Source organism: Anabas testudineus, chromosome 18, assembly GCF_900324465.2.
Source record: "Anabas testudineus chromosome 18, fAnaTes1.2, whole genome shotgun sequence".
Classification (NCBI taxonomy): Eukaryota; Metazoa; Chordata; class Actinopteri; order Anabantiformes; family Anabantidae; genus Anabas; species Anabas testudineus.
Window position 1 is genome coordinate 27141389 of NC_046627.1, and position 13167 is coordinate 27154555.

At 39.4% G+C, this 13167-nt stretch overlaps 1 protein-coding gene across 1 annotated transcript; it reads left to right on the forward strand.

Moving 5' to 3' along the window:
* The first annotated feature begins 1540 nt into the window (after positions 1 to 1540).
* LOC113157256 lies at positions 1541 to 3260 on the forward strand. The gene is made up of 6 exons (XM_026352618.1): positions 1541 to 1586; positions 1749 to 2090; positions 2216 to 2256; positions 2335 to 2467; positions 2596 to 2630; positions 2902 to 3260. Exons 1-6 carry the CDS (start codon positions 1541 to 1543, stop codon positions 3022 to 3024), a joined length of 720 nt encoding a protein of 239 aa, XP_026208403.1. The 3' UTR covers positions 3025 to 3260.
* Positions 3261 to 13167: the final 9907 nt, after the last annotated feature.

Sequence of the window (13167 nt, forward strand, 5' to 3'; positions counted from 1 at the left end):
TTGCCACCTCCCTCTTCACTCTACGCTGCACTTCCTTGTACTCCTGTCTACTTTCCTCAGTCCTTTCTACATCCCACTTTCTTCTAGCCAACCTCTTCCTCTGGACACATTCCTGTACTTCCTCATTCCACCACCAAGTGTCTTTACCTTCTTTCCTCTTTCCAGATGACACACCTAGCACCTTACTACCTGTTTCCCTGATAATCTCTGCTGTAGTTTCCCAGTCATCTGGAAGCTCATCCTGACCACCCAGAACCTGTCTCAACTTCTGCCTGAAGTTTCTTCATTCTTTAGCTTCCACCACTTGGTCTTCTTTTCTGTCTTCCCTCTCTTCTTCTTCCTGACCTTACAGAGTCATCTTACACACCACCATGCGGTGCTGTCTGGCTACACTCTCTCCTACCACCACTTTGCAGTCACTAACCTCTCTCAAATGACCTCGTCTACATAGGATGTAGTCCACCTGTGTACTCCTACCTCCACTTCTGTATGTCACTCTATGTTCCTCTCTCTTCTGGAAGTAAGTGTTGACTACAGCCATTTCCATCCTCTTAGCAAAGTCCACCACCATCTGTCCTTCCAGATTCCTTTACTTTACACCAAACCTGCCCATCACCTCCTCATCACCTCTGTTGCCCTCACCAACATGCCCATTGAAGTCTGCTCCAACAACAACTCTCTCTCCTCTGGGGATACTCTCTATGACCTCATCAAACTCACTACAGAATCTCTCCTTCTCTTCTAACTCACAGCCAACTTGTGGTGCATACCCACTGACTACATTCACCATCACCCCTTCAATTTCTAGCTTTAGGCTCATCACCTGCTTGCAACCCCTGTGGCTAGATTGGTAAAAGTTGGAATAGTTAAGTAAAATTATTCATTCGGTGGTGTTCAAATTGGCTCGGGATAAACACAGGCCACACTTAAACTAAGTGCTCATAAATGAAGCAAACATTTTGTTAATAGAGTTACTCTGCTGGAGAACATAGTGGCAGGAATAGAGAACATCCTGCTGGGTGCAAGTGACGAGGCCTTGTTAACCAAAGCTTAAACCATGAGTCCACTTCAACATGTTTCAATTATAATTTGTTTGACATGCAGTCAAAGTATAAACTGAATGACTTACTTATGACGAGTAAGAACCATGCTAAGCCTCCAGGTTTTAATAGGACCTTGTAAAACGTATTGTATCTTCCCAGCCTGGCATGCTAAAGTGGTTAGCTATCTAATTTGTAAATACATAAATAAAGTAGCCTTTAAATTGACAACCTGAATTTCATTGGGATTTACCCTCCTGGCATTTTAAGCTGCCATCTTGACCAGGTCTCTTTTGAAAAAGAGAATCACAACTGATTTAACATGGTCAAATACATTTAGTTCAATCTTGTCTGCTATGGCTGTGCTACATATGTGCACAGTAGCAGATACTGACATGGAGTCATTCATGTGATTTATACTATTAAATACCCCGTCCCTTTCCAATGAAGTCATCTGACAAAATATAAAGTGCGCTTGCTGTGACACGGGTACATGCACAATGAGGAGTTTCACCCTAATAACAGCTTTACTTCTCTACAGCAACAGTAAGTACTGGTATTAAATTATTAACACTCAGCTACAAATACAATGCTGACCTTTTTATATCCTGTAACACTCCTTTAATTTCAACTTATTATAACTTGTCCAGTATCTCTTAACTTATCAGTTAAAAAGTGTCTAGAGTGTCTAATTGCAGATTTTTTCAGGCTGGATCTCTGTGTCTGGTTCTGAGTCTCAGACTGTGGAGGTCCAGCCTGGTGAAGAAGTGACTCTGCTCTGCTCCAACATTTCCAAACATCCATCTTCCACACACTGGTTCAGAGTCGTCTACAGAACCAAGCCACGCTGTATCTCCTCTATGTACGGGTCTGATGGTGAAGCTTCGTACTGTGATGGATTTCAAAATGGATTTGAAATGAGCTCCAACACGTCGACTGTCTTCCTTAAAATCAAGCCAGTGGATTTATCAGACTCTGGACTGTATTTCTGTGGATTTTACATAAACACACATACAGTCATTACCAGTGCAACATATTTAAATGTCCAAGGTAAGATCCTAGTTATGTCTAACATCTTTTTAGAACTATTTCTTAAATGGACTGTCACAAAAGTATGAAAACAGCACAAACAAAAATAAGACATGACTTTATATCATTTCCTTCTATGTTGAAAGGGAACTGTGAATCTGAGGATGAGGTCATTTGTGAGACTAAAGTTAAGTTTCTCCTTCCAATTCTAAACTTTCACATAAGGCAACTTTAACTGTGTCTGCAGCACCTAGTCCACTATAAGGAAGTGTTGTACTTTGTTATAGATGATCCTGATGGAACAACAAACCTGATGACTGTGATCCTCTGTGGTCTGACTGTTTTCCTCACCACAGTCATCATAGGTCTATTTGTTAAAATCAGGAAACTTAAGACAGGTACTGTTGAGTTATAATTTGTTTCACATTGTCTTGTAAGTTGGACGTATCAACAGAATGATATGTCCAAAGCAAAATATATGATCAGTACCAAATAACTAATCAGAAATGTCTCTTTTGCCATATAGCTGTGACTGAAAACCCACAGCCCAAAAGAAAACAGGTAAACACATTTCTACTTTAAAAGTTTGATTTAGAAATCGAAGGAATCATGGAAAAGGAAAGGAAAACATGCATCATATTCAAAGATTCAAAAAAGCTTTTTTTGAGAATATCTGCAGATCTGAACATAAAGAACATTACCAATTTTGCTGGCATGTAGTTTCTAGTTCACACAGTTCCTACAGTTCACAAAACCACAATGTTATTTACATATTTATCTCCACTTTGTGTGTAGCGTAGTGTGTACTGACTCTAAACATTCTGTTTTACAGAATCTGGCCTCAGATGACCTGAACTATGCAGCTCTAAGTTTCCTGGAAAAACCAAAGAGAGTCCGTAAGCCTGCATCAGAGAGTGTGCTGGAGCCAAATGTTGTGTACGCTGCCACCAGATGAACTCAGGAAACAAGAACTGCAGCTCAGAGTGGAACTGATGCTTTATTATATTCATGTTTTGTGTGCACTGGGTGGAAAGAGAAAAAGAAAATAAAAACTTCTACAATATATAAACATGCATGTATTATGTATTAGAATTAGTTATTAGAATTGTTTATTCTGTCAAAACAAAAATGTATACTGTGCTCACTAAATGTATTTGCCTGTTTGCTATTTCTCATACCAATACTCATTAGTCAAGTCATTACTTATATAAATGTGCATTCATCACCTCTATGGCTCAGTTTTTCTGTCCTCTCACGAATTCTGCCCCTTGTACTCACTTTCTTTGGAAAGTTTCTTTGCGCAGGGTTAAAGAGCCAGTGAACAGACAGAAGAAGAGCCTACGACGAAAAAAAAGTTGCATTTAACAGAAAAGACCAGGAGTCCTACTGGAAATATAGTTTTATTGCAACAGGTTGTTCCCACTCACAAGCATGCTCTGCAGAATATGTGGCGACCGGCTCTCTAATGAGGCAGTGAAGCCTTTAAAACTGCAAAACTCTATATATTTAGAAAATACCAGCTTTTATGCCGGTCGTGTCATTTCATTTATCCGCCACATCTTAAAGGCCGGTCCATGAAAATATTTTCTGAAATTAAACCGAAAGGTTGAGGACCACTGCTATAGAAGGAAAAGTTTTTTGATGTGGAAAGAGACTTAGGCTTGAGAAACTCTACTGTATGCTTAACGCTAAACAATAAGTCAATATGTCTGATTGGTTGATTTGTGGCACATTTGACAACTTGGTGACAGGTACCAGAGGACACCTTCAGAGGTCAGAAATGTTCTGGCAGAACAATGGAGCCACAAGGGTGATTAATGCATGTTCATGTGGGTAATAGCATACATATAGATTTAATTACTGAGCACAGAATAGATTTTAGTTCAATCTAAATAATATATGTTTTTATTATAATCTAATTAGATTAATTCCTGACAACAAGTGTGTTGTCAGGAATTTGGCATAAAAATAACACAACATAAATTATCTCGTGCTTTGCTTTTGGCCGTTCTATCTCATATTTTCTGGTTGTTTACTGGGCAGGAGAAAGGGTGTTCTTAATGTGAGACAAAGGAGGGGTCGCAACAAACACTGATCACTATCAAACTTACTTATAAGGAGACTGAATTGGTCTGTGGGGGGAGGAGCAAGTGAGATGAACATTGTTGACACTTGTTTAACAGGAAGAGGCAGCACAGTGTGGTGTGAGCACGACTGGGGTGAAACTCATCAGACCTCAGTGAACAGCTTCTAAAGTAGTTTTATTTCTTCTTTAAAAGAATACTGGAGGAAAAAATAATAACAAGATGAACCAGCATCCATGCTGACAAATACTGCACATCCAAAATAACTGTAAAGTAAAAGTAAAAGAAATTTCAGCCAACACCACAAACATCGTAGGGCAGCCATCACAGTCAGTAATGAGGAGGAGTCACAGATGATACAGATGACTAATGAGTTTGTTCATAGGAGGAATCAAGTGGTTTGTCAGGGGGAGTGATACACATCACTTTACAGGAAGAGACAACACCGTGTGCTCTGAGCATAACGAAGTTGAGAGACTCTACAGTTTTGTATCAAAGTATAAAAAAGCAGTGAAAACAGCTTAAATATTATTAGTTTATTTGTACAACTAGAAAAAAAACAAGTAACTAAATAAAAGCGGAGTCTGTGGTGACAAACATACATGAGTCACAAAACAAGGAAGGAAGACTTTAGACGTGACCACAAACATAAAATGATTTCCTGTTTTCAAAGACTAAGAGCAAAAACAGCTTATTAATGTATAAATTCATACTTTACACAAACGTACTTAACATCTTTACCTTAACAAGCTACATCATCATCATCTACACGAGCACATTCACATATTCAGCCATACTTTCAGGTGACACTGTTTTTCAATGCGGTTCAATAAATTCATTAATAATTTTTATCCTGAGCATATTATCGATAACCGTGAGACTAAAAATAAACGACGTCTGTGGCTCAACATAAATATTTTTTTGTACTAACTTTGTTAGTATGTAAATGTGCGCACGTCCTTTGCCCCCTCCCCTTATAATTTTCCACTGTGGTGACAACGCTGTGTATTTGAGCCAAATCGAAAGCCACAGCAGGACTGCCCTTTAGCTCTGCAATAAAACCACATGCATCAAAAGATGTACTGCTTTCACACAAATGCTTTCCTGCTTTGTTTTAACCGTTTCAAATGTGTCTATTGTACACAGACACATTTAGTTCAAACTTGTTCAACAATGTATTCATCTCCTGTCAAACACCACAAATGTCTCCTCAAAAAACCCAACACTGCAGAAAATGATGTGTAAACTTGAACTGCATCATCTTGTAGTGATGTATGAATAGTAGTTTATAACAACTTGTATAGCACAAGGATTGTATCATATCTAAAAGACTGTAAGAACCATAGAGTCTCCAATAGAAATCCCATATAGGTCCAACACTAACAAGAAATATCTTGTCAAACTGAGCAGCTGTGAAAATCTTCTTCTCTTTCGGCTTTTCCCATCAGGGGTCGCCACAGCGAATCATCCTTTTCCACCTCCCTCTATCGTGGGCATCTTCTACCCTAACACCAGCCAACCTCATGTCCTCTGTTAACACGTCCATATATCTCCTCTTTGACCGTCCTCTTGTCCTCCTGCCTGGCAGCTCCATCTCCAACATCTTCCAACTTCTACATGTTAGTGTGTGGTCTGGGTGTGCCCAATAAGATAAATATAGAACTCCCCCTTCTTCTTTTATGAAACCACCATCTTGTGACTCAGAAATTTAAGCTCCTATTGTAGTAGGATGCACTATAATCACAGCTTTCCTTCATTAAGTATTAGCATTTAACTATCATCCAATTTTCTTTCTTTCTAGTATAATTAGAACAATCTAGTATTATTTCTATATAATAGTTTTTGAGGATCTATTTATCCCATTTTTTTATATAGTAAGTAAACTGTGGAGCCAAGAAGCAGTAAAGAGACACCAGCAGAGTTTTTGGGTTAATTGAAGTACTATGCCACCTCGGGGATTTGACACAGACACAGAGGTGGTTCATCTTTATTATTTTCATCTTCCTTGACATTGTGAATGCACTTAAGCTGAATGTTGTGCTGTGGTGTCTGAGAAGAGCAGAGGTGAAAGCCACAGCACTTTTAATTATAAATAAAAAGCAAACTTTGACCCAGCGTTGGTGATCAGGAAAGCTTAATTTCAACAGATGATGAAAAAAGGTGTGGCTACCATCAACAAATAGCTATAGTGAAGTCAAACCACACGAAGGCAGTCATAACCACATCAAAGGCCTAGAAGCTTTCATCATCAAGAATAACACTACCTGAAGAGAAACTATGTTTGAATCCTATTTGAAACTCCTGTGTAAGGATAAACCTAAATAGATAAGATAATAATTCACACAGGACTAATTGACTCCAGATTAAGCCAATCAGAATTCACTACGTGTGGAAAGTGGGATCAGTGTCTAAAACGATGTTGGACTTTGTCGTCATCTAACTACTGGCTGTCTAAGTGGTGTCCCACAGACAACGTTGGCTACAAAGACAAAAACCTTGTCATTAATTATCCATTTAAATGCCACCATTTCATGTCATTAACTTTGTATTCTCTCTCCTGTAGTTGTGTTTCCTCCTCTCTGTCTCCCTCTCTCTGTACTTTTCTGCAGGTATCCTCGGTCTTGGAGCTGTATATCTCCAGAGTGTGATTGATGGTCCTACCAACCTGCCCAGTGTCTTTGCTGTTTGTTGTTGTTTCTTGTTCTTTTCTTTCTCCTCTTTTCCACTCACCCCATCGGCAGATGGCCGCCCACCCTTAGCCCGTCTCTGCTGGAGGTTTCTTCCTCTAAAGGAAGTCTCCACTGTCGCCTAGTGCTGCTCAGGAGGGGTTGTTGGGTTTTTCTATATAATTGTGTATTTAATGTATACACAATCTGTATATAATTCTGTTTTGTAAGGTCTTAAACCTTAAAACTGTAAAGTGCCTTGAGATGACAACTGTTGTGATTAGGCGCTATATAAATAAAATTTAATTAAAACAGAATAAATTTTAAGAGCAGAGTTGAATTCTGTGGTGGATTTCACAATGAAAATTTTGAAATCAGCTCCAACATCACTGTGCTCTTTCTCAAAATCAAACAAGTGGATTTATCTGACTCTGGACTCTATTTCTGTGGATTTTACACAAGTGGACGTCCCATTTTCAGTGTAAAACATTAAATGTTGAAGGTAAGATTGTTGTAAAGTCTTTCTGTCTTATTTGGTTATATTTTCCATATATTTTGCAAACTTAATTTTATTGATTGTACTAAAAACAAAATTTTCTATTCCACAAAGTGACTATCACAGTTCTGATGTAAGTCTCTTAAAGGAAAGAAAAATCTAAACTGATATTTCTTCTAGAAGATGAATTTGACACAATATGGCTGATCAGTATGATCCTGGGTGCTCTGACTTTCTTCCTTTTAGTGGTCATTGTTGGTCTGGTTGTTCAGATCAGGAAACTTCAGACAGGTACCTTGATCATGTTTGTGTGAATAAGCTTGTAAACACCTGGTTTAACTGACAATGATCAATTAACTGACCAGATGAACTGTTTCTGTCACTCAGCTCATAAAGAAGAACAGAATCTAGAGCAAAGTCAGGTCAATTCAACTTTCATGTTACATGTATTTATCTGCTTGGTTAGTCATGGAGTAACATGGGAACACATTTGGCAATGCAACTGCAATTGTAAGTAACTTTTTATATTACCTATAATCCCTCAAAAGTTGGGATGTCAAATAAAACTTATCATTCCATTATTCATGGACTGTATATTGTGGGAACAAAAAAAGGGACTGTTTGGAAAATCTCTTCCATCTCTTCAGGTGCACTATGGTGGTAGCATGTTGGGTACCAGGTGAACAGCACACTGTCTTGATAGTGAAAATACTGGTATATTCTCCATATCTGAAATTGGATACTGTTGTTGCTGTTCCACTCACTGCTGAGTCAAGTCGTTTTTGGTGCTTGCTCAGCAGAATTAACTGTTGTAGATCGAGTTTAGATGATAAAATGATTTGATTGTAATAACTATATGACTGAGGACTTCTTCAGCAGAGTGTCAGAGCCCAAATCTTTTAGTCATTACCCCACGCATGATGTCATTTGCTCATCAGTGACTAAACCCGTTTTTTGCACCATGATTCCTGTGGTTTTTGAGGAAGTGTTAATACACGTGGAGGAAGAAGTTTTGGACTGTTGTGGCCCCACTTTTGAATACTTTCCCCACCACAACATACTGTACATAATCAAAGAGGAAACTTCAGATACAGCAGAGTTTAAAATATATGATGGGGGAAAACATTAGAAACACCTCCAAACAAATGAAAAAAATATCAAGATTTCTATAAGCTTCAAAAAATCTTGTATCTGTCTGCATTGATAACATGTGCGGCCACATTAAGACTAAATATTGTTTTCACAGAATCCTCATGTTGAAGACCTGAACTATGCTGCAGTGGCATTTCGACCAAAAGCAAAACAAAGACAGATGGAGCCAAATGTTATTTATTCTGCCACCAGATAGAAAACTGAAACTGTATAATATTACTAAAGGTAAAAAAGGAAAACTACAAACACTGTCAGATTGCGAAAACACTGAGCATGCAAGCTTTTGCAAATCAATCAACTTAACAATGTTGCAGTGCCATAATCCTCTAAGCCACAACTTTTACCATTTAACCAAAAATTAGAAATGTATTTATGAGTGAAAAGAGAAAGGTTTCAGACCAATAACAAATTGTTAGACAATGAGGTGAATACTTAAAATACTTGGAGTATGGACAAGCCAAGAGGGTTTTTACTGCATAACTCCTCACCCCCGCATTGTGTGTTATTTTTTATTATTATCAGCTCATTCAGTCAAATACAGTACCTATACAGCTGCTACATTTATCTAACCAGGCATTTATCACAAAGATGTTCAGAAGCTAACAGGTTAATCCAGATGGTTATTCACCCTGTTTAGTTAATTTTATTGAGAATACGACCACTGAGGAATATTTTATACGCTCTATCACCGCATTACAGGTTGACAGGTTATTGGCTGCTGATTTTTTTTTTTTCATTGATGAGGATAGACATACACAAGGCCACAGTGACCTTGACCTTTCTGATCAGTTAATCTTTGGCTGAAATGATCATTTGTACCAGATGTTAAAAACATTTCCTAAAGGTGTTGCTGAGACATCGTATATACAACTCGGACAAACATTAAGTGACCTTTGGCCACCAAAATCAGTATGATGTTAATATTATGATGATAAATTTTAACACTTAGTAGTAGAATGATGACAAATACGTTTTCCCCTCACACATTTAGCTGTTGTGTGTAAGTCTGGGACAAATAGCAGACAGTGGGTATACTTGCTTTTTGCACATGCATACTTAGCAGCAGCATCTTCTGTGTCATTGTCACATACTAGCTTGTGTACTCTGTGGATGAGTGGAGACTTTACCCACAGGGGGCAGACTAGAGCCTAATCACCACTGACCAACAGAATTCACAAATTCACAAAGGTAAAAGAGATGGACAATAGTTTCCAGCAAAAATCAAACTTCGCTTCAGTTTGAAATGCCACTAGCCATCACTAGTAGTTAACAGCAAGTATATTCCTGACCTGAACTGTGTGTCCTCTAATTTATAGAATCTGGACTGTGATGAGCTGAGGGCTGCAGCAATGAGTTGAGACATGTTATTTATGCTGCCAGCAGAGACTTAGAGTGGAATTAATGCTTTTATAACCTGTATCCGCTGCTGTGTTCTTCTGTGTGAATTAAAAGATTTTACTTTTTTCATTGAAACAAAGTCAAACTGGTGAATAAACATGTCAACTTGTGTCTCTCTCACTCTGTGTCTATTTTGATCAGACTTATGATCACAATAAATGAAGGTCTGCTGCAGTGTAGGGCTGAGTGACGTACATATCACTTGTTTGACAGGAAGAGACAGCACAGTGTGGTCTGAGCACAGCTGAAGTGGACATTATGAGGCATGTGAACTCAAAGTACTGACTACATTTTGACAAAATTGTCATTTTGTATAAACATTTTGTATAAATTTCTATGTTAATGTGCTAAGTTTGAATTAAAAATACAATATAGGTTTTAATGATTGGTGGTTGTATTTATGAACACTTATGACATCTATAATGCACTGTAAGCTGTAGTGGAAACAAAACTGTTAGTGTGATATCTGAATCTATATCTTCACACTTCTCATATAAACACGTCTATAAAACTTGTGAAAAGATGCAAATAGGAGTTCAACACATTTACAGTCTCACATGAAGATATTCACTGTGCTACAGTTGCAACATGTTTATCATATGACTGTAGGGCTACAATGACTCTCAAGAATTTGTCTTGAAGCTTTGTATAATCTATGGTATTTATATTCAGTCCATGGTTTCTCATGGGTTAATATTATGTTATCACACAACAGTTGAAGCGAAGAGAGAAAAGGACAGGATGTGTCAAAAGTCTGCCATCAAGTCATAAACTTGTTATAAAACTAAACTAGCCTTCCAATAACATAAAGTCAAAACTTAGCAAAAGGAACTTAATAATAATGTCCAGGGTTGAAGCGGGAGGGAATCCATTACTCCTCATCAGGACCATATCCCTCCCAATCAACAAGGTAGCCTGTCCATAAGCCGAGCAGCAGAGGGAGGCTGGGGAGGGCGTGTGTGGACTTCGACAGACCGGCTGTAACCTGGACACGTGAAAAACAGGGTGCACCTCCATGCTGGCCTGGAACGGCCCTAACAATCTTCACAATTTTACAAGGACCAAGAAAACGTGGGGAAAGCGTCCTATCCTCCACCTTCAGAGGCAAATCCTTGATGGAGGTATCTGAACGCAGCCTCAAATAGCGAACAGCCCAAGGCGAAGGAAGGGATTGATGTGGGCGTACTTGATCCAGGGGAGCTGATGTGACCAGATGGAGAGGTTAGAGAAAGCCATGCACCGGAGCAGCGTCTTCACCTCCTGTTTCACCTGTCTTCCCATTAGAAGGCTGCAAACCAGTCACATAGTCCAATGAAATATGCGATCAGGGTCGCAACGGGACCTTTGGGTGATTAGAGCCGTAGTGCGAAAAGTGCAACGATGACAAGCCAGCCTCGAGTCATGCCCCCACCAAAGCACCTGTGGACAAAGAGAAGAAGGGACAAACACGCAACCCACGGGGCAACCATCAGGACTGAAAGAAAGGACAGCCCCTTCCAACCAGCGCCTCCACTCTCCAAAGCTAACTTAATGGCAAACAGCTCACGATTGTCAAAGTCATAATTCCTCTCCGCTTCAGGCAGGCAGTGGGAGAAAAAGGCACAGGGGTGCACCTTATTGTTTTTGGCTATGAATTGTCTTTTCGGGTCAGGGAGGTTGAGGATGGGCACCAAGGTGAACAATGTCTTCAGGCGAACGAAGGCATCCTCAGCTGCCATGGACCAAATGAAAGCATTCTTGGGTGAAGTGAGCACGTGGAGAAGCGGCGGTAGAAACTGGCGAACCCTAGTAACCGTTGGAGTTGCTTGTGGTCCATAGGGGTAGGCCAATCCTGAACCACAGAAACATGAACATGAAACTCACACTTTTCTCCCTTCACAAAGAGTTGGTTCTCCAACAGAAGCAGTAGTACAGCACAGATGTGCTGAATGTGCTAATCAAGGCTGCAGGAGTAAAATATATATCGTCGAATGGTTAATCATGTCATGGAAGACACCATTAACCAGGGCCTGAAAAACTGCAAGGGCGTTAATGAGTCCAAGCATGACATGAGCAAGTATTTGTAGGGGCTGTTAGGGGTATTGAAAGCTGTGTTCCACTCATCTCCATCCCTGATCTGGACCAGGTGGTAGGTGTCGCGCAGTTCTAGTTTGGTGAAGAGTTCGAAAGCAGAGGAGATGAGTGGCAAAGGGTATTTATTTTTAACAGTAATCTCATTTAGCACCCGTGACCCAAACCTTTTTACCAATAAAGAAAAAGCCCGCTCCAGTGGGTGACGAGGTGGAGAGGGCGAGTCAAGGAGGACCCAACAACAAAGGTGTGTTCTTACCCAAGTTTACATTGAACTCCAGTGTCTCTTGGTGGTTTTCTGACACCACCAACTTTGTAGGGACAGTTCTATGCCTGACAACATGAATATCATAGTTATCAGGGGCAAAACCTCTATCAGGTGAAGGAGGTCGACAGTTCTTGTGTTGAGGCTCTGCACCAGGGATTCATCTATGAGGCTTCCCTCCAAACCATTCAAGTCAATGAAAAAGTAGAGTTCGAAGGAGGATTCAGCTCCAAAGAACTAATATATTATTGCAGCAGCAATAACATTTACATGTAGTCATTTGGCAGATGCTTTTATCTAAAATGATTTACAAGTGGGGTACAAAGATAACCCTAAAGTCCTGATAACTGCAGATGTAGCACTAACACAACATCACAGGAAAACTGACATGTCAGTGTCAATTTTTATCATATTTATTATCTTTTTATGTCATATTTTGTCATATTTTGCTCTTTTTGTGACAGACTTAAAAGTAAAACTTGTTACTGAGTAAGGCTGCAGCACTGAGTTTGTATTCAACAACATTAAGAAGAAGGAGAAAAGTGGAGACTCGTGTTATTTATGCTGCTCAGCAAGTGGACTCATAGTGGAACTGATTTCATTACATTAGTATATTACTGTATGTTTCTGTGTGGATTCAAGTTCACAATTTCTTACAAACAAAGTTATTAAGTGAATCATTAAACATGCACACTTTTACAAAGTTATTTTACTCTCATGTCTCTCTCACTCTTTAGCTCCTTTTACACTGCCTCTTCAAGGTGGTGTTGCTGCTCCAGTATGTTGCCTCGCTATGCTATGTAAAATGTACCAAGTCAGCTGCATGGCCAGTGCTGACTCTTCTATAAACCGCTTCGAGAGGAAGTTTCAGACACAAGGCAAGGTCGCAGCTTCTCGTCACCCTTCTGCTGCTGCAGGAAACCAAATCTACAGTATGACCACAATCCTTTATGTCATGTTATTCTTG

Bases quoted from the DNA above. Each gene is read 5' to 3' on its own strand.
- LOC113157256 (XM_026352618.1), top strand. From the start codon at position 1,541: ATGAGGAGTTTCACCCTAATAACAGCTTTACTTCTCTACAGCAACA. The intron at 2,091-2,215 runs GTAAGATCCTAG...CTATGTTGAAAG, and splicing joins AACATATTTAAATGTCCAAG to GGAACTGTGAATCTGAGGAT. The intron at 2,257-2,334 runs GTTAAGTTTCTC...GTCCACTATAAG, and splicing joins AGGTCATTTGTGAGACTAAA to GAAGTGTTGTACTTTGTTAT.